We start from the raw sequence: 19,120 nt of genomic DNA, 5'->3' as shown, positions 1-19,120 counted from the left end.
TTACCAGAAGTCTGATATTTACATGTCATTTGGCATTTATATGAAAATAAGTTGTGAACAGCCTAATAAGATGTTCTCAGTCCAACAGTGACATCTAGTGGAATAAAATCATCCCTCTCAGCTCGGATTAGACCCAACTTTTTCAGATGAGTAGAGCTTGGATTTTATTTTCAGATGAAGGGTTTGAGTCAAGAGGTACAGAATTCAAGATGTTGGAAATCTGTTTCCACAGTCTGTAAAGTCATCGGTAGCTGTTGGCAGTGGTTGATCTTCTGTTTTGTGAAGTCCAAAGTCAACACAGCAGCTTAGTAGGAGCTTTGAGAGCTCTTCATGTGTGCATCTGTGTGATAGTGAATCCAGCTGAACAAAAGTAATCAGTATCTGGCTGCAATGCTAAAACTACTGCAGGACCAAATGGTTCGCTGACCACATTAATACTGTATGGAACTGGCCAACTGCCTCACCTGACCTGAACCCCATCCCCATGGAGTATTGTCACGACGAAAAGGCCCCAAACAAAAAGATGCAGAAAGAGCTGATGGCAGCTCGCCATAACGAACCACAACGACGCAGTAATTCCTGCTAAAGGAGACTTGACCAAGTACTGAATATTTAAATTTGAATATTTATAAGAAGGTACACATCTGTCATTTTAACCACTTGATGTCAGTAAAGAGCTGCACATTTCTTAGAGGCTATGGCACATTTGCACCGGGATAATAAGTTTACCACAAAAGGTTGGGGAGGGGTGATATGAGCTCATATTTTCTGCTCCCACAAAACGTACCAAAATGAAAGTGGTCGCTGTCCTTTCATCTCAAACAGCATTATTGTCATAAAACCTGGATTGTCTTTATTTACATACCTGCAAAAGTCACACCAAGTCACCGGTTTCAAGTAACGTTTGTGAACTTTTAAGTTGTCTCAGATCAAAGGCATGGAAATTAAAAATGCATATATGCTATATGTTGCTGTGTAATGTTAATGCTTCATATTTGGATGCAGAGAGCTTTCAGATTTGGTTTGTGAATCATAGCTTCAGGCAGCTAAAATATTAACAAGGACGACTTTTTGCTGGTGTGAAAAAGATAACTGTTTGTTCAAACCTGAGTGTCTTGTCTTTTTTAGATCCCATCTGATCCCTGAGGATCAGAGGATTGAGGTGCCGTCAGCTTGTCTGATCTCCTAACTTTATATAGTTGCTATTATGAGTAAGTCATAAATTTAAAGCCATCAGTCAACCTACCAGCAGAAATTGAGACCATGCACTGTTTCTTTGATTTGATGTGCTCAGTCTTTTTTAATTTGTTACTCCAGGATGTCAGGATTCAATAGGACACCACATTTTGGTGACTTTGAGAATGTTATTGAGGAGAGTAATAGGTCAGACTCCTAAATGACCTTTTAAAGCTGATGCTTTTTATTTTTATATTGCTTAAAAATCCAAGAATGTGGAACAATGTGAATTGAGGTTTGTAGCCTTGAAAGAAGTAGTAAAAGTATAGGTGACATTCAGCACTACTGTATCAGGCATTTTTATTTATTTTTTTTTAAGTGATCCTGTTTACAAAAATGCTGGACTCTAAAACAATTTGAAACAGAAATATGTACAGTTATATGAAATTTACTGAATGTGTATAGGGTCCAGATAAGCCAGGATGTAAATGAAATCTTCTGTGTGGGCTTTCCAACATTTCTGGAAGCATAGTTGCAAAAGAAAGCAGCCTGGTAGTTCAGGCCTTGCAGGAGGAAATATTAGGGTGAATGTTGTGTGTGCTCTGGTTTGTCCTTTTTTTCCCCAAAAACATGAAAAGTCAAATGGAAGAAGCAAAAAGGGAGGAAAGAAAGTTAATGTTATAAATATGAACCCGTATTAAGTTTTTCTACACATTTTGAAACTCATTAACCATAAATATTTTTAAAATTTGACAGGCCATAGACTAAAATCTACGGATACGGAAGACGATTAGGGCCACAATTTTTTATTTTTTTTCCCCCAGTATTCTGAGAAGAAGAAAAGAAGTTGGATCGACCGTGCGTGCACGGCGCTAATGCGTTAATGAGCTAACCACGCTAACGCGTTGACGCCGTCACCATGCAGCCCCACGCACGGGTTGATCTGCGCTAACTTGCTAACGGAGATTTGCCGCGTTAATGCAGTTATGGCGTTAATGTCATTTTAACGAGATTGACACTGACAGCACTAGTTATGAATACATTTTCTTTTTTTTTGGTTTGGTCTTGTTGTATTTATCCGTGGCACCTTAAAGGCCGGTCCATGAAAATATTGTCGGACAAGAACCGTGGTGCAAAAAAGGTTGGGGATGGCTGGCCTTCAAAGCAGAGAGAGGTTAAGCTGTAAAGTGACTAAAGGACAGTACAGAATTAATTTCCTCTGATCTGTTGCATCATCTGCTGAGCTACGATCACATTAAACCAGCTTTGTCTCACGAAGAACATCGTACCATAAACACCTCGTCTCAGGTTTTCATATTAAAAAACAGAAGTGACAACGGTGGGTGTACAAAGTAGTTTGACCTTTTAACACTCAACCCTCTATTCAGATACGCTAACTTCAGGCTCCAAAAAGCCAACAACCTTCAGGAACCTTGGTGTAACTTTTGACTCAGCTCTGACTTTGGACACTCATGCAAATTTATTGGTTTGCTCCTGTTTTTATCATTTAAAAAATATTGCTAAGCTGAGTCCTGTTGTTTCACGCTCAGAACTAGAAATGGTCATCCATGCATTTGTTTCATCTCGTTTGGATTATTGCAATTCTTTGTTCACTTGTTTAAGTAAAGCCTCTGTGGGTCATTTGCAAGTTGTTCAGGACGCTGCCACAAAGCTTCTGACCAAATCTTCTAAATCCTCCCACGTTACACCTGCGGATCCAGTTGCACCGGCTCCCCATAAAATTCAGAATCCACTTCAAGATTTTGACTTTGACATTCAGGGCTCTGCATGGACAAGCACCAACCTATATCAGAGATCTTTTACATCAATACATCCCCAGCAGGTCCCTGAGGTCATGTGATCAGGGCTTGCTGGTCGTCCAACATACAAGGCTGAAAACGAAAGGCGATAGAGCGTTTGTAGCTGTAGCCCCCAGACTCTGGAGCTCCCTTCCTTTAAGCCTGAGATCTGTGGACTCAGTGGTTTCATTTAAAAAACAGCTAAAAACCCATCTTTTTAAACTTGCTTTTGGTTGATTTCTGCTTTTATGTTTTCGTTTTTCTGCGAAGCACTTTGTGATTTTTGTCTTGAAAGGTGCTATACAAATAAAATTTTACTTTACTTACTTACTTTACATGGTGGCGACCAAAATGCTAATACTACACGGTGATCGTACCCATCGACACCAATAGTAACAATCCTTTATAAATTGACTATCACTATTACTTAATGTTAAAAGCTTTGAATGGAGCCAGGCTAGCTGTATCCTGTGGTTCCTGTGATTTTGTGCACTAAATCTGTTTCCATGTGCAACACACATTTACCCACACAGATTAAATCCAGTGTCCCACTTTAATGGTTTCTAGTCTGATCCCTTTATTGTGTTTGTGAACTGAGACCACAAAATGTGTGAAGTGTCTCTGGATGAACAGACACAGTTTAAAACAAGGGGCCTCTTCTTGTTTCCCTGCCAGAGTTGTAATCTTTGTGTCAAGATTCAGCAGCCGACTCAAACCTTTAATTAATAAAATTCCATAAACATGCGTCATGCACAGGCAGATGACCTGCTATAAACAAACCAGAGCAAGACTTTAAGAGCAGAAGTGCCACCTCTTTACTCTGATTCCAGATCAGACTCAGCCTTTTGTACTTCACCTCTTTTCTTGATTCCAGTAAGCACTCGCTGATCTGAGATCTGTCAAAAAGCCTGGAATAAGAACCTGCTTCTTTTATAGCAAGTGGGTAGATACAGAACAAATCAAACTATAATTACATGTCATAGAGTGCAGCTGGATTACTGCAATTAACAGGTAAAGCTAGTGATTATCCTCCTGTTTCATGGAAAAGTATTTTTTGCTACATTTTAAGGCCCTCTTTGCTTTTCTGTTTAAACACAAGCAACTGTGTGCCTTATTTATTTATGAACTTAGCCCAAAGTAAGGCAGATGAGTCGGATTACATCCCCTAATTATCTTTGCAAATGTAAATAAAGATAAATGTGCAAAGCTCACAGTGTGTTAGCATGGATTTAACATATTTTTTGGTGCTGTGATGTTCAGGTAGTAGACTTTCACTTGTTTGGCTGTGCATCTTACTACATCTTTCCGAAACAGCTCTTATTTATACTCTTTAATCTCTGCCACAGATTAGCTCAACAACACAGCACAACACAAACAAGTGCTCATCTAAAAGCTTTGGATCAGAACGCTTAGGTAATAGCAAATGGCCTGGTGCTTATGTGGCACTTTTCTACTCTACCGGTGAGACTTTAAGGCACTTTATACAACTTGCCTCGTTCACACAATCACTTTTTTCTGCTGAACTCGATCTGCCGTTCACATGTATGCGTCTCTTGCCCAATGATATTTGGCATGCAGACCGGAGCCGCCAAGGATCAAACCACCAACCTTCCAAATAGTAGATAACCTGCCCAACTTCCTGAGCTACAGCCGCCCTTACAACAGGCTGTCTCACTTCCTCATTATGTAGTGAAGTTATGTAAATCCAAGGCGGATTCCTGCAAACAGTCAGTAGAAGGTTTGTTTTATTTGATAAGTGATATTTAACAATTTAGATCTCAGTGAATGTGATAAATGTGTCGAATGTGTAGCAAACTGTTGTAAAAGAAAAGCTTCTGAAACACCATTCAGCAAAACACTAAACATTTCTAACTCAACCACATACTAATTGTTTACTTGCACCAGTCTCTTTCCTTACCACTAGGAGACTAGGAATCTTGTACATACCTCCAAAGATGTTTATCACATTTTGACATTGGAAAACCACGGTTTGTCAAAATGGGACATGAATGAAAACATGTAAAAAGAGTATTTCCTACTCCTTTTTCTATAAAATTGGTTAAAAATAGTTTGTGCTCATCAAATATTTGTGCTTCTTTGTGGAACTTTGCTTGAGAAAAGGTAGCTAGCTAGTTAGCACGATAGTTGCAGAAAAACAATGAGTTGTTGCTTGAGTCATCTTGGATCATCCTGCACATAGAAAAGTCTTTCTTCCTTGTCACGGTAATGTATGATCTTGTTAAATGCTAAATCTGTTTAGACGTTTACTGCCATGATGCCAGGTCTCTCTTGGAAGTGAAATTTGGATAAATGAAGAATTAATAACTAGACAATATAATGCCCATATTGTCATCTTTAAAATTTCTTAATCTCGGACACAGGAAGCCATTTGCCTCATTTGAGAAGCAGCAAACCTACAAGTTGTCAGCTAAAGCGTAATGTATGGTCCCACAAATGTCCCTGTCTGCATATGCAATAGAGACTGACTTAAGACAGAAATAAACAGAGAGGAATTTCCACCCACCACAAACGTGTTCCCATGCTTTTCTCCAAAATGCAAACGCCATGTTGCTGAACTTGGTCAGTCAAATGCTGGTTGGAAGAATTGAACAGTGAGTCAACTCCGAGGCATTCCCTGGACAGCCAAGAGATATAATCTCACCAGTGTGCTCTGGGTCTATCCTGATAGCCTCTTTATGATAGGATATGGCCTGAACACCTAACCTGACTCTTTTTGATGTGGAGGAATAGCGGCTCTACTCTGACCCCCCCTGGAATGACTGAACTCTTCACCCTATCTCTAAGAGTAGCCAGCCACCCTCAGGGGAAAATACTGTACTATTCACTGAATAAACACATCCAGAACCAATCATTTGGAGCAGGTAAAGTTGGAAGCATGAGTTAGACAAAGTTGAGCACCATATAAACCAAACAAGCTGGAAGATGCTAAAATCTTTAGCTTAGCAGAGCTCAAGAGTTAATGATCATTGTCTTCAGGCTTGTCATTACACATTGTTGTTGGATTCAGTCAGAATATATTAGTATTTCCACTAATATAAATGTAAAAACAAACAGAAATGTGACTTTTTACTCTTTATAAAGGTAAAAAATAAATTCACTGTGACATAAAGTATATTTTTTTATGAGCACAGGATCAATTTCTTGAGCTTTGCATGCATGCTGACATCCACTTGACTGTGAGTCAAGCCATAAGCCAAACAATAGACAATAAGCCTCTAAAAAATCCCAAGTTTCCCTGCCAGCTTGATTAAAAACTTCGGGGATCTGTTCTTTTCATGCCCACAAGATGAAACAAGATAAATTACCCACTGCTGTCATTTTCCCTGTGTTGCAAGGTAAACATATCATTTTGTGCATGATTTCCTCCTGCCTCCAGCCAATAGGTGCAACAGATCTTTATCCAGCAAATGACACACACACAAAAATACACAGGGGGTATTTATTAAGTTATTAAAGTAGTTTAATTAATAAATAAGTAATAATAAAATATATGCATGAATTATGAAGCTATTGCAGGTCCTAGAGACTTCCAATTAGCAGATAAATGAGAATATGAAATGCTAGTGTAAGTTCAGTCATAGCCTGAAGTTTGTGAATTACTTGTGTGAGTACCAGAAATTTTTACTTTTAACTTTTTTCCTGCAATAATCCAAAAAATACAAAAAGCATTGTGCATGCATTCCTTACAATGTGACGCTGCTTTTTCATGGTATTGTTACAACTTTAATTTACAACTTCTGGCATGGGTTTTTTTCACCATTAAAATTCAGTATTTGTTATTTTAAAAACAGAAAATAATAATGTCACATGCACAACACAGTTTGGTTGCAAATGAGCCACTCTGTAGTATGTGTGTGCTACATTGTTGCGGTAAAAGCTGCCAGTCTGTCTTCTTTTGTTATGCCTTTGTCAGAAGGTGGCGTCGCTTTGAGCAAAGAGGAGAAATGTGTGCATGTGTGGAATCAGGGTTTAGAGCGGCGTGGGGGTGTTCAAGCTTGTTTTTTGCTTGCTCGTCATCTCCCTCCCTTCCTCCCTCCCTCCCTCCCTCCCTCAGGGTCAGGTAGCATGCATAGCACTCTCACACACACTCCCACAGCTTCAAGAGAGCACACACACATTCTTCACTATCTACCCAGAACCTGCTTGGGTGAAGACAGCATGTGCGTCTGTGAGCTGTGAGGATGGAAAAGAGAGTGTGTGTGATCCAGACTGACTTCCACCAGTATAGACCCACCATTGCTCTCCACAACAGACCCCTGGCACATGTAAGAAAAATGCCTCTTTTTCTCTGGCACTACATGTTTTCCTTCTTCACTTAATCTTTGCTTATTCATTTTTTGCAGACTTTGTGTTATTTAATCTCTCCCGGTTAGTTTTCTTTCTGGCACTTTCTTCCACCATGATGCAGGGCTCTTCCTTGTTCCAGGCCCACACCTCTAGAAAAGAGGGTCCTTCATTCAGCAGGGGGCATCAGAGTGTATAGGATCATTTGTGACACATAGTGTATGTGCTTTTCAAGTTTTTTTTAATTTACTTTAAGATTTTCCATGTTTCAGGATTAGTATCATTCTTAAAGTTTAAGCTGTGAGTAGCTAAATGTGTAGTTTTTCCTCTTCTTCTCACAAGCTCACACATACATTTCAGTGGAATGCAAACACAGACAAGCATCAGAAAGCCTGAGGAGACTAAAACAGGGAGTTTCATTTGCTTGCTCACTGATTTAAGGTACTGCTGAAGGATCAATTACAACCACTTAGAAAACATTGGAAGATTTGAAGATTTAAAGCAAAGAGTTTTATGAGGAGATCAATACAACTCCAAACTACTGAACTGGAGCCAGGTAGCAACTCCAGAGTTCCCCTTAAACTCACTGACATCATTCTTTATGGAATTAATTACTAATATTAAATGATATCAATAATGAAAAACAGTAAAACAAAGTGTCTGTGAAGATCATGGTAGTCTATGGAGCTGAGAAAGAAAAGTGTCTGTTTCACCTCTCAGTTTATGGAGAGTCCCAGATTTTTAAGCCCTATTGGGAGTGTCCCTAAGAGGGCCGTGGACCCTATTGATCCCCTGCCTGATCACATGAAAACAGCTGTAGGTCACTATCAGCCAAGTAAAACAAAGTATTAAATGTGACAGCGGGGGCATGTACTGCAGCCTGCCAGTAGGGGAGCATCACAAGATGTTTGACCTCTTTTGGGGAGCTGTCATGTTGTGCACCTTTATATTAATGTATACTATCTATGGCGTGTGTGGATATTAAAAGATAGTCAAATGATATGAAGTAATGTAAGGCTGTACTTTTGATGATGGCTACTGCAGAGTAACTGATTACCATTTTTATGTAACTTGCCCATCACGGATGATATACAACTCTGTGACCTAGACCATGGTGGCTCTTTCAGCTGGCTGGTTCCTGTCTCTCTCAGTAGTTTCACATGTAGCAGCTGGGTCTGACAGCAAAGACACAAAAAGCTCGGTGGTTTTCTTCTTTGATGATGGTGCATGTGGGTCATGCGGCTCAGACGGGATACTTTGTTTCTTTGTGTGCGTTTCCTCCTAAATTGAAAGGAATCCCACTGATCCTCAGATAATGTTATGTTTAGGTCTACACACTTCAAGGTAACTACAGTCAGTGTTGTCTATAATCCATCCAACCGTTATGCGGTCCAATAATGTAAGGTATTTCAAATCAACCTTATCGGGACAATAACTCACAAAGAAAAGAGCAGAACTTCAGTGTAACTACATGATGACAGTCATATCACTGATATAATTTATAAGCTGGTATTATTGGACCTGACCTGCAGTCAGTTGACCACATGAGTGTAAGTGAGCTATGAGGTGCTTCGCTGATCAAAGGCTTGCTGTACCTCCCTCCGCGACCTGGATCCAGAGTTCAGCCAGAGGCCAGGCTTCGCTCTGTGGTCCATTTATCTGGGAGCAATTTGGATGCTGAGGATTGTTTACTGTCCAGAAATGCTCTGTTTGCAGCAATAAGCTAACAATTCAAGGACGACACACACCTGGATAAGAAGCACCCAAACACAGTAGATGTGCATTAAGTATCACTGAGCTTTAGAGCTACAGGTTTTTGCTTAAGCTCTGGGTCTGCAGTCACAGTCTGACCTGTATACTGCAGTGGTCAGTAGCACTGCAGATGAAAGAAAGAATAAAGTGCATTCATCAAAGTCGCTCTGAGTAAAACTTAGATATACGTCATGTGTTTTATCTCTTGTCAGACACACATGTATAAAGACAGATGTGATTAATCCCAGTCCTCACTGTCTGTTAGGATCTTTTCCATTTACACACTGTGCTATTACCTTTAGCTTACTAGAAAAACTAACTTTAATGATTTTTTCTACTAAATAATGGGCCATTATCACACAAACCTTTACGTTTTATTAACAGAGGAATGATTTAATGTGCACTTTCATTGAACAGCCTGAAATTAGTCATTAAGGCTCACTATAGTAAAACAAAAACATATTAAGAGCTGGCTATTTAGTGGTTGTTAGTGGCATTGCAGTTTGCCATACTTACAAGTTAACTGGTTCTTAATTATGATCTCACTAGGGACTGTATTACTAGTTTTAACGCATTGCTACTAAGAACCTCCCAGCAATGACTTTTGCTCAGGCACATTTTGAAGACTAACTTTATAATTCCTGAAGTTTTGTTTTGCACCTACATATGCAAATATAAAAGATATTAATTTCTTTTTTTATGGATATTAGTGATGAATGATTAGACTTAAACATTAAAGGTGACGGACATCTCTGCTGAGGTTTTAATATTAAAAAAGATCAAAATGATCTTCAAATGCCGACTTTACCCAAAATTTAGAATTAGTTCTTTTTTTCCAAAGGCTTGAAAGTAAACCGACTATCACTTGCATCCTTCTGTCCAAGCTCACACTCTGTTAGTCTTTGACTCTTTATGCTTCAATAAGTGACAGGATTTTTCTTTGCATTTAGCACCTGCCTGTGCAAAGGTGTTCAATTAAAACTGAGCATTAACTAAGCAGCTTTCAAAGCTTCAAAGCATGATCCAGAGTTTGCATGATGATTTTATTACTTTTTTCCTGAAATAGTTTGGCTGTTGCCTACTTGAGTAATGTGAATATTAACAGGGATAACACACAGGCATGGTAACTATTGGTGGTAACTACTAAAGAGTAACTATTATGGCTGTCCTTGTTTTCTGCTACACATTATATTATTACAAATATTAAACATAGTTACACAACTAGAGGTCAGCACACGTATGCAAGCAATCCGTGTACGCAGACATTTTTTTCTTGGATGTTAATGATGGTAATAAGAACAGTAGCCCCGCCCACCTGCAATCTTCTGTTTACAGTTTTTTCTGAATGCTTAAACCCTAACTGTGATTCCTGTAGCACAATCTCTAAAACTATTCAGACTTATAGCAAAACCACTCACTGAGTTTGCAAAACTAAAAGCACAAAAACTGCTTTGCACTCAGTTTGCAATTTTGTAACACACACTTTGCAAAACTGTAGGCACAATTCACTGCACAACACTCAATTACCAAATTTCCAACACACTCCTAGCAAAAGTATACACATGTATGGCTATCATTAACACTAATTTGCCAACTGTCTGGCACACTTTCACATGTGAAAACTTTTTTAGATAATTAGTTCACTTTGCAATCAGCCTAAGCACTATAATACAGGTAAGCTGTGTGTGCGGAGTACAATGGAGGGAGCAGAAAGAGTGAGAAGTAGAGGAGGCCGAGGAAGAGGACGTGGAGGTGAAGAAGTAGGATGAAGAGGACGACAAGGACAAGGAGGAGCAAGAGGTTGACGAGGAGGGGGGAGAGGAAGATGAGGAGGGGGGAGAGGAAGGGTAGGAAGAGTAAGAAATAGAATTGCTGATGACATCAGAGCTACAATAGTGGACCATGTAATCAACCGTGGAATGACCCTGAGGGTAGCTGGCCAACGGGTCCAGCCTAACTCGAGCCGCTACACTGTAGCAAGTACCATAGGGACATCTTGAAATGAGAATCGGTTAGTACAGTCACTTCGCACAAAGATTTGTAGCACTGCCATATGCCAATGAGAAACACACCAATACCAGTGATGTAAAAATACGGAAATTGTTATTTTACAGAATTGCTAGATGTCCAGATGCTGGGGCAGAGGAAGCATGTTCACTGCAGACCAAGTAACCCATATAGTCATTATGGCGATTGCAAATAATCCTATACTTGGAAATAAACACTTGTGTTTGTTTTGATGTGTGTGAATAAACACCAGTACTTGAAGTTTGGATTCCTCTATGCTTATGGATCTATGACAGAAGTAGCTCAAACTGACATAGCCTACCTTGTGCACAGAGGAAGCAAAAGCCAGATGTGTTTTGTATTCATACCATCAGTGTGCAGTTGGCGCATTGTGTGCTTAGTAGATGATGGCTTGTGTGTACTGTTTGATACGGAAACACCATTTTTACGAAGGTGTGAAGAGTTAATCTAGCTGTGTTTGCTTTTGCAAGAGAACTACAATGTTTTGATTATTGGGTGACAGGTTTTCTTATTTGTGTGAAGAGTTTTGCAAAATTAGCCAATAGTTACAAAAAATGTGCTTAAGCAATCAGAAAAAACTGTAAAAGTAGCAGCCACTCAAAAGAAGGTTTAGTCAGGGAGGGGGTTTGTTTCAGAAGACAAGGAATAAGTTAAATAGGATTATTTTTGAACTGTGAATCAATATAAAAGTGGAAATGGATTAAGAACAGAACAACAGAATAAGTCCCCTTTTCATATTCATAGTCCTCGGTTGACTTCAAAGTATATTCAGGGAGTGCAAACAATTTTTACAGCACTACGAATCAGATGGACACTTGGAAAGTTTTTTTTCTGAGACAAGAGGTGCAGAAACACCTCAGAGCTTCAAGTCAAAACATGACACCTTTGCTCAAGTGTAATCCCCGGCCTTCACACAAAGCGGGAATGCACTGCAATAAAGAGAGTACTTTATTTGTGCAATATCAACACTGGTGCTGGCATAAGGGGTTAATCCCTGTGATCATGCTAAAGGTGAACCATTGATGTGTCATATTTGTCTTCCTCTTCTTTTTCTGGCATCGGCGTGCAGATTGAAGCTAAGTGAGACATTAAGTCCCGCACTGACAGGTGAAGGTATTGTGTGTTTAATCTGACTACAGGCAAAAGGAAGTTCAGGTGTGTCAGGCGATACACATGTGCTAAACCGTGTTTGGACAACGTGGTAATTATCGGCACACACTTTAAGAAAGATGATAATGCCCTTACTACTTTCCCTGCTGACGAACTGTACAGTTTGTCAGGCATGAGCAGTGAACTGGCTATCAGATCTCTGACAGCCCAACTAATGACAGCTCTTTTTCAGATACCAGCACTCAAGCAGCAACAGGTTTTTGTGCATGTGTGTGTGTGTGTGTGTGTGCGTGCGAGCCTGCCTTTCTGTACAGTAACACAGCATATGCTTTTTAACACCTTCTTTTCAATTCAATTCAATTCAATTCAATTGTATTTATATAGCGCCAAATCACAACAAAAGTCGCCTCAAGGCGCTTCATAGATACAGAGAAAAACCCAACAATCATATGACCCCCTATGAGCAAGCACTTTGGCAACAGTGGGAAGGAAAAACTCCCTTTTAACAGGAAGAAACCTCCGGCAGAACCAGGCTCAGGGAGGGGCGGCCATCTGCTGCGACCGGTTGGGGTGAGAGAAGGAAGACAGGATAAAAGACATGCTGTGGAAGAGAGACAGAGGTTAATAACAGATATGATTCAATGCAGAGAGGTCTGTTAATACATAGTGAGTGAGAAAGGTGACTGGAAAGGAAAAACTCAATGCATCATGGGAATCCCCCGGCAGCCTACGTCTATTGCAGCATAACTAAGGGAGGATTCAGGATCACCTGGTCCAGCCCTAACTATATGCTTTAGCAAAAAGGAAAGTTTTAAGCCTAATCTTGAAAGTAGAGATAGTGTCTGTCTCCCGAATCCAAACTGGAAGCTGGTTCCACAGAAGAGGGGCCTGAAAACTGAAGGCTCTCCCTCCCATTCTACTTTTAAATACTCTAGGAACAACAAGTAGGCCTGCAGAGCGAGAGCGAAGTTCTCTAACAGGGTGATCTGGTACTACAAGGTCATTAAGATAAGATGGGGCCTGATTATTTAAGACCTTGTATGTGAGGAGCAGGATTTTGAATTCAATTCTGGATTTAACAGGAAGCCAATGAAGGGAAGCCAAAACAGGAGAAATATGCTCTCTCTTTCTAGTCCCTGTCAGTACTCTTGCTGCAGCATTTTGGATTAGCTTAAGGCTTTTCAGTGAGTTTTTTGGACATCCTGATAATAATGAATTACAGTAGTCCAGCCTGGAAGTAATAAATGCATGAACTAGTTTTTCAGCGTCACTCTGAGACAGGATATTTCTAATTTTAGAGATGTTGCGCAAATGGAAGAAAGCAGTCTTACATATTTGTTTAATATGTGCTTTGAAGGACATGTCCTGGTCAAAAATGACTCCAAGGTTCCTCACAGTGTTACTGGAGGCCAAGGTAATGCCATCCAGAGTAAGAATCTGGTTAGATACCATATTTCTAAGATTTTCAGGGCCGAGTACAATAACCTCAGTTTGATCTGAATTAAGAAGCAGAAAGTTGGCAGCCATCCAGGTCTTTAAGACATTCCTGCAGTTTAACTAATTGGTGTGTGTCATCTGGCTTCATGGACAGATAGAGCTGGGTGTCATCTGCATAGCAGTGAAAATGTATGCTATGTCTTCTAATGATGCTGCCTAAGGGAAGCATGTATAATGTAAACAGAATTGGTCCTAGCACTGAACCCTGTGGAACTCCACAATTAACCTCAGTGTGTGAAGAGGACTCTCCATTTACATGCACAAATTGGAGTCTATTAGATAGATATGATACAAACCACTGCAGTACAGTACCTGTAATACCTACAGCATGTTCTAATCGCTCTAATAGGATATTATGGTCGACAGTATCGAATGCTGCACTGAGGTCTAGCAGGACAAGCACAGAGATGAGTCCACTGTCAGAGGCCATAAGAAGATCATTTGTAACCTTCACTAAAGCCGTTTCTGTGCTGTGATGAGCTCTGAAACCTGACTGAAACTCTTCAAATAAACCATTCCTCTGCAGATGATCTGTTAGCTGTTTGACAACTACTCTTTCAAGGATTTTTGATATGAAAGGAAGGTTGGAGATTGGCCTACAATTAGTTAAGACTGCTGGGTCTAGAGATGGCTTTTTGAGTAAAGGTTTAACTACAGCCAGCTTGAAGGCCTGTGGTACATAGCCGATTATTAGAGATAGGTTGATCATATTTAAGATCGAAGAATTAATTAATGGCAGGACTTCTTTGAGCAGTTTTGTAGGAATGGGGTCTAAAAGACACGTTGAAGGTTTGGAGGAAGTAATTATTGAAGTTAACTCAGAAAGATCAATTGGAGAAAAAGAGTCTAACTTAACATCAATGGTACTAAGAGTAGCTGTAGATAATATTACATCTGTGGGATGATTACTGGTAATTTTTTCTCTAATGATAAAAATTATATTTGTGAAGAAGTTCATGAAGTCATTACTAGTTAACGTTAAAGGGATGGTTGGCTCAAAAGAGCTCTGACTTTTTGTCAGCCTGGCTACAGTGCTGAAGAGAAACCTGGGGTTGTTCTTATTTTCTTCAATCAGTGATGAATAGTAAGATGTTCTGGCTTTGCGGAGGGCTTTCTTATAAAGCAGCAAACTATTTCTCCAGGCTAAATGATGATCCTCTAAATTTGTGACATGCCATTTCCTCTCCAGATTACGAGTCATCTGCTTTAGGCTACGTGTTTGAGAATTATACCACGGAGTCAAATACTTCTGATTAGAGACCTTAGTTTTCACTGGAGCTACAGTATCCAGAGTCGTACGTAGTGAGGAGGTGAAATTATTAACAAGATAATCGACCTCTGTTGGGGTAGCGTTCAGATAGCTGCTCTGCTCTGTGTTGGTACAGGGCATTGAAGATGATAACAGTGGGTGGATTATATTCTTAAACTTAGTTACAGCGCTTTCAGAAAGACATCTACTTTGATAAAGTCTACTCTCCACCGCTGTGTAATCAATTATTGTAAATGTAAATGTTATCAGGAAATGATCAGACAGGAGAGGGTTTTCAGGAAACACTGTTAAATGTTCAGTTTCTATGCCATATGTTAAAACAAGATCTAGAGTGTGATTAAAGTGGTGGGTGGGTTCTTTTACATTTTGAGAGAAACCAATTGAGTCTAATAACAGATTAAATGCCATGTTGAGGCTGTCATTTTTAGCATCTACATGGATGTTAAAATCACCCACAATAATTATTTTATCTGAGCTCAGAACTAAATTAGATATAAAGTCTGAGAAATCAGACAGAAACTCTGTGTAAGGCCCATTCTTCAATGGATAATGACATTGTTTTATTCCAGATCCACTTCTTGTTTCTTTTAGAAGTTATGCCAGAATTACTTGCAGAATCTTGTTAGGTGAGCAGAGAAAATAAAAGAAAATATATATATGTTCTGGCAGAAAGTTTAAATGTATGCAGCAGACAGAAGGTCTGTTGCTTTGGATAGTGCATTTTGTGTGAAATTGAAACCATTTCCTGCACTACATTTAATGCGGGGCTTTATTGTGTTAAAATACCCTGTCTAAGAATTCAGTGCAGAACAGCTGACATTTCTATTTGCAGTATAGACAAATACTATTGTTCATAATCAGAGGGTTCAGAAATTCCTTGCTTCTATTTCAAGGTCACATTTGCTACAGCAGAAAGCAACATCCTAATGGTTGTCTAAACTTAGCACAAAAGTAAGAAAATGTGTGTTTGGTTGATTATTTGTCCATGCTTCTTGAAAATAAATCTTATGCCTTTGGAAAGCAAGGGTACTGGTTATTATAAGCAGACCTTTGACAAAAAAATTAAAAGTGAGTGAGCAAAGTGAGCAAACCCACTCTGGACACTAACTAAAATTAAACTGAATTAAAAGAAACGTTAAAATAAAAATAAATATAAAAAATAATTAGACATTAAAAACTATAATAACTCTGATGGAAACCTGTTTATTTCCCCTAAATAGTACCACATTTGTAAGGAACATGCATGTGTGTGTTAAGCAGCAGGGTTGAGCATGTGGATGGATTATCTCAGCTGTTCTCCTGACTGACGTTTGGTCCGTTTAAAAATCTTTTTCCTGCCATGTGATTGCATTTGTCCCTAACCATCGTTAACTTTTATCGAGTGGAAAAAAGTTAGCATTCATCCTCCAGCCTCACTGTTTCTGTTATGCTAACCATAGCTGTGTAGCTAGCCACCACATCATTATATACCAGCTAGCCCAACTTCAGTAACCTTACAAATATCACTGCTGTTTAGTTTCCTGTCTTCATTTATGTCGAAAGATGGTGTATCATCTTTAGATGGAAACTAGCAAGCTAACTTCCTGCTGACTTCTAACTCTGTTAAATTTAATAAATTCTGTTTTCATGGATGTTAGACTTCAATGTTACACCTGGTAGAGCAGCCACACTGATCATTTTATTAAAGACAAAAGGATTTAGACAGTTTTTAACTCTCAGTGATGCTGCAGTGTTCCTGACTTTGGGACCTGAAGCAGAGTTTGGACCTGGAAACGGCTAATGAGGTCAGAATTAAAGACCAGGTTGTAAAGCAGAAGGGTTTAGTAACTGCAGCAACTGCAGAAGAACATGTGAAGCTATGGAGTGGGGTTGCTTATGATAAGGTGCCTTGTGCTTAAAAGTCACCTATGCTCTGCTGCTAACTGCAGAGTTCGAATTCTTTCCTAGCATTAATATCGGCACAAAAACTGATATTCATGGGCCGGGTACATGGTTATGTAGCTTATTTGTGGCCATACAGTGTAGGCTAGCTGGGATTTTATGGTGAAAAACTAGTCAACTTTCTTATTTCACTGCAACTCTATCAGTGACTAGATAAGTTGTTGGCTTCAGCTTTGTTTTAGACTCCTCCAGCTTGGCTTTTAGTCTTTGGCATACACTGATTCAAATCCTGAGGACATCTTGAATTGTGGTGTACATTAATCAAAAACGTGGCCTGGATTTTGAGAAGACCTTCTATTATAAAACCCCCACCAGCAGGAGATCCAGAGTTACCAGTCTTATGATAGAGAGCTGACCTCTTGCTTGATTTCTTACTTACTTCCAGCAGCACAGTTGTTAGTTTTTATTGTTGCAGTGCAAACCAGCAGGAGGCCAGTTAGGTAAAAGGGGAGAAAATGTGGGCTCATACTGGTGGATTCTTGGATGTCTTTTACAGGGCAAAACTCCCTGACGTGTGGGCTTGTGTGTGTGTCAGATGTGGATTTGGAGGAGTTGGGGAGTGGGGAAGGCCAGACAGCAGTGAACAAAAGTGAGAGAGACTCAGTGAGAGCACCAGACAGCCTAGCTGAAATACCAAGCCTTCTGTATGCATGCGTGTATTTGCAGATGTGTGTGAGTGGTGTTGCGGGTCAGGTCCCTGTGTTTGCAGCCCGTTCATACAGAAGAAGCAGGGATGAGGGAGAGAGAGGAGCTCAGGAGAGCCATAGAGCAGAGTGACCGGCTCCTTTCCAAGGTCCGTGAACTAGAGGAGCAGAACACCCAGCTTAACAAGGAAAAGAATGAGGTGGCCACTAAATACCGAGCTGTAAGTCTCTGCTGCTTTTCCCTCTATGCCTCAACTTTATTCTTTCCCTTTCCCCTTTAAATAAGAAATTCTTTTGTTTCACTAACTTGATACTTTGGAACTCACATAATTTGTGATTAAGCTTGAATTTCTGCTCGATAAGGGATTTTGAACGTGGTCATTATACCAGCCCCTAGTGTATGAAATTAAGTGGATAATGATACCTTTGCTGAGGGAGAGACAGAAAGAGAGAGAGGGATGGAGTCACTGTGGCAGTCGTATTAAATCTGGATTTTCCTTTTCTTGCTGTGCTGACTATTTTCCAACTGATTATTTCATGTAGTGAAGAAGCACAAAGTATCTTATTTTTATTTGTTTTTGTACCCAGACTGCTGTCAGTGCTGTGGGGCACCATACTGTTCCTTGGCTTCAGACTCACAGTATTACTGGTTTATTCCAAGGAGGAGTGTTTGAGTGGCACATTCCCTTCTTTATAGCTTCATAGGAGAAATAGAACAACCATTTTCTTGTCAGTCCATTAAAGAAGCACGACAAAACTAGCATTAGCACAAAAGCAAAATTACAAATAAATGATATCGTTTCTTTTTTCTTAATTTGCAAATACCTGAAGTGACACGTGTGAACTCAGCTTTTACCCACTGAGGATTAAGTCTGGTGATGACTCCAACCCCAATCCTAACCCTTACTCTAACAATAGGTTTAAGTCTAAGCAGTTAGGGAAACAAAGAAAGTAATCATTTTAACTAATCTACATCAAAAAATGTTCACATTAAAATAAAAATCCATTTAGATTTTCTTGAAAACATAGGTTAGGAGTAACCTCCTATGACAACTTCAGAGTACTATTAGGTACTAATCAAGTACTACTTTTGCAGGACCAGGCTGTTTGAGATATAAACTGGAGTGTAAATGTGGGACAGTCTCTTCTTCTTGTTGGTGGTCTTGCCATTCTGGTTGTGATACTGCCCAGAGTTCTATGCTAAACAAACATGACAAAACAGAAACCTTCACCTGTCTATGAGCTCTGGGCTTTTGGCCACCATCCCCTCTCCTAGTCTCCAAATCAACAAGAGGGTTAACTTAGTTTGTGTTACCTGTTTTGGTGCTCTGCATGCCTAGGAAGCCTGTGTGTAAGGCTTCAGACAATCTTCGTGAAGCAAAGGTTTCTGTTGTTTAAGATTTTTGGTAGTTACATCAACGTTAACTTCCACCAGTGAACCCCTTGGCGATGGGGTTAGAAGTAGGTTAGGTTGGATTTTAGCTATGTTACACAATTAGAAGATGTTACTGTTCAAATCAACTCTAAATTTGGCCTGACAGCTTCTTCTCTTATAACGTCTCTATTTGGTTAATAGGTGACAATTCAATATAAAGGGG

At 39.6% G+C, this 19,120-nt stretch overlaps 1 protein-coding gene across 1 annotated transcript in view; it reads left to right on the top strand.

Annotated features, from left to right (window-relative positions):
- Nucleotides 1–7,177: 7,177 nt before the first annotated feature.
- LOC146626177 (putative uncharacterized protein MYH16) overlaps nt 7,178–19,120 on the top strand; it is a 59,566-nt gene continuing 47,623 nt past the window's right edge. The window contains exon 1 of the mRNA XM_085360358.1: nt 7,178–7,261. Within this exon, the coding sequence (XP_085216484.1) occupies nt 7,178–7,261 (84 nt within the window). The remainder of the gene's footprint in view (nt 7,262–19,120) is intronic.

This window comes from Diplotaxodon limnothrissa, linkage group LG8 (assembly GCF_057381915.1).
Source record: "Diplotaxodon limnothrissa isolate DT_005_m linkage group LG8, D_limnothrissa_male_GT1.1, whole genome shotgun sequence".
Classification (NCBI taxonomy): domain Eukaryota; kingdom Metazoa; phylum Chordata; class Actinopteri; order Cichliformes; family Cichlidae; genus Diplotaxodon; species Diplotaxodon limnothrissa.
The sequence above is the reverse complement of the archived record's forward strand: the minus strand, read 5'-3'. Positions and strand labels throughout refer to the sequence as shown.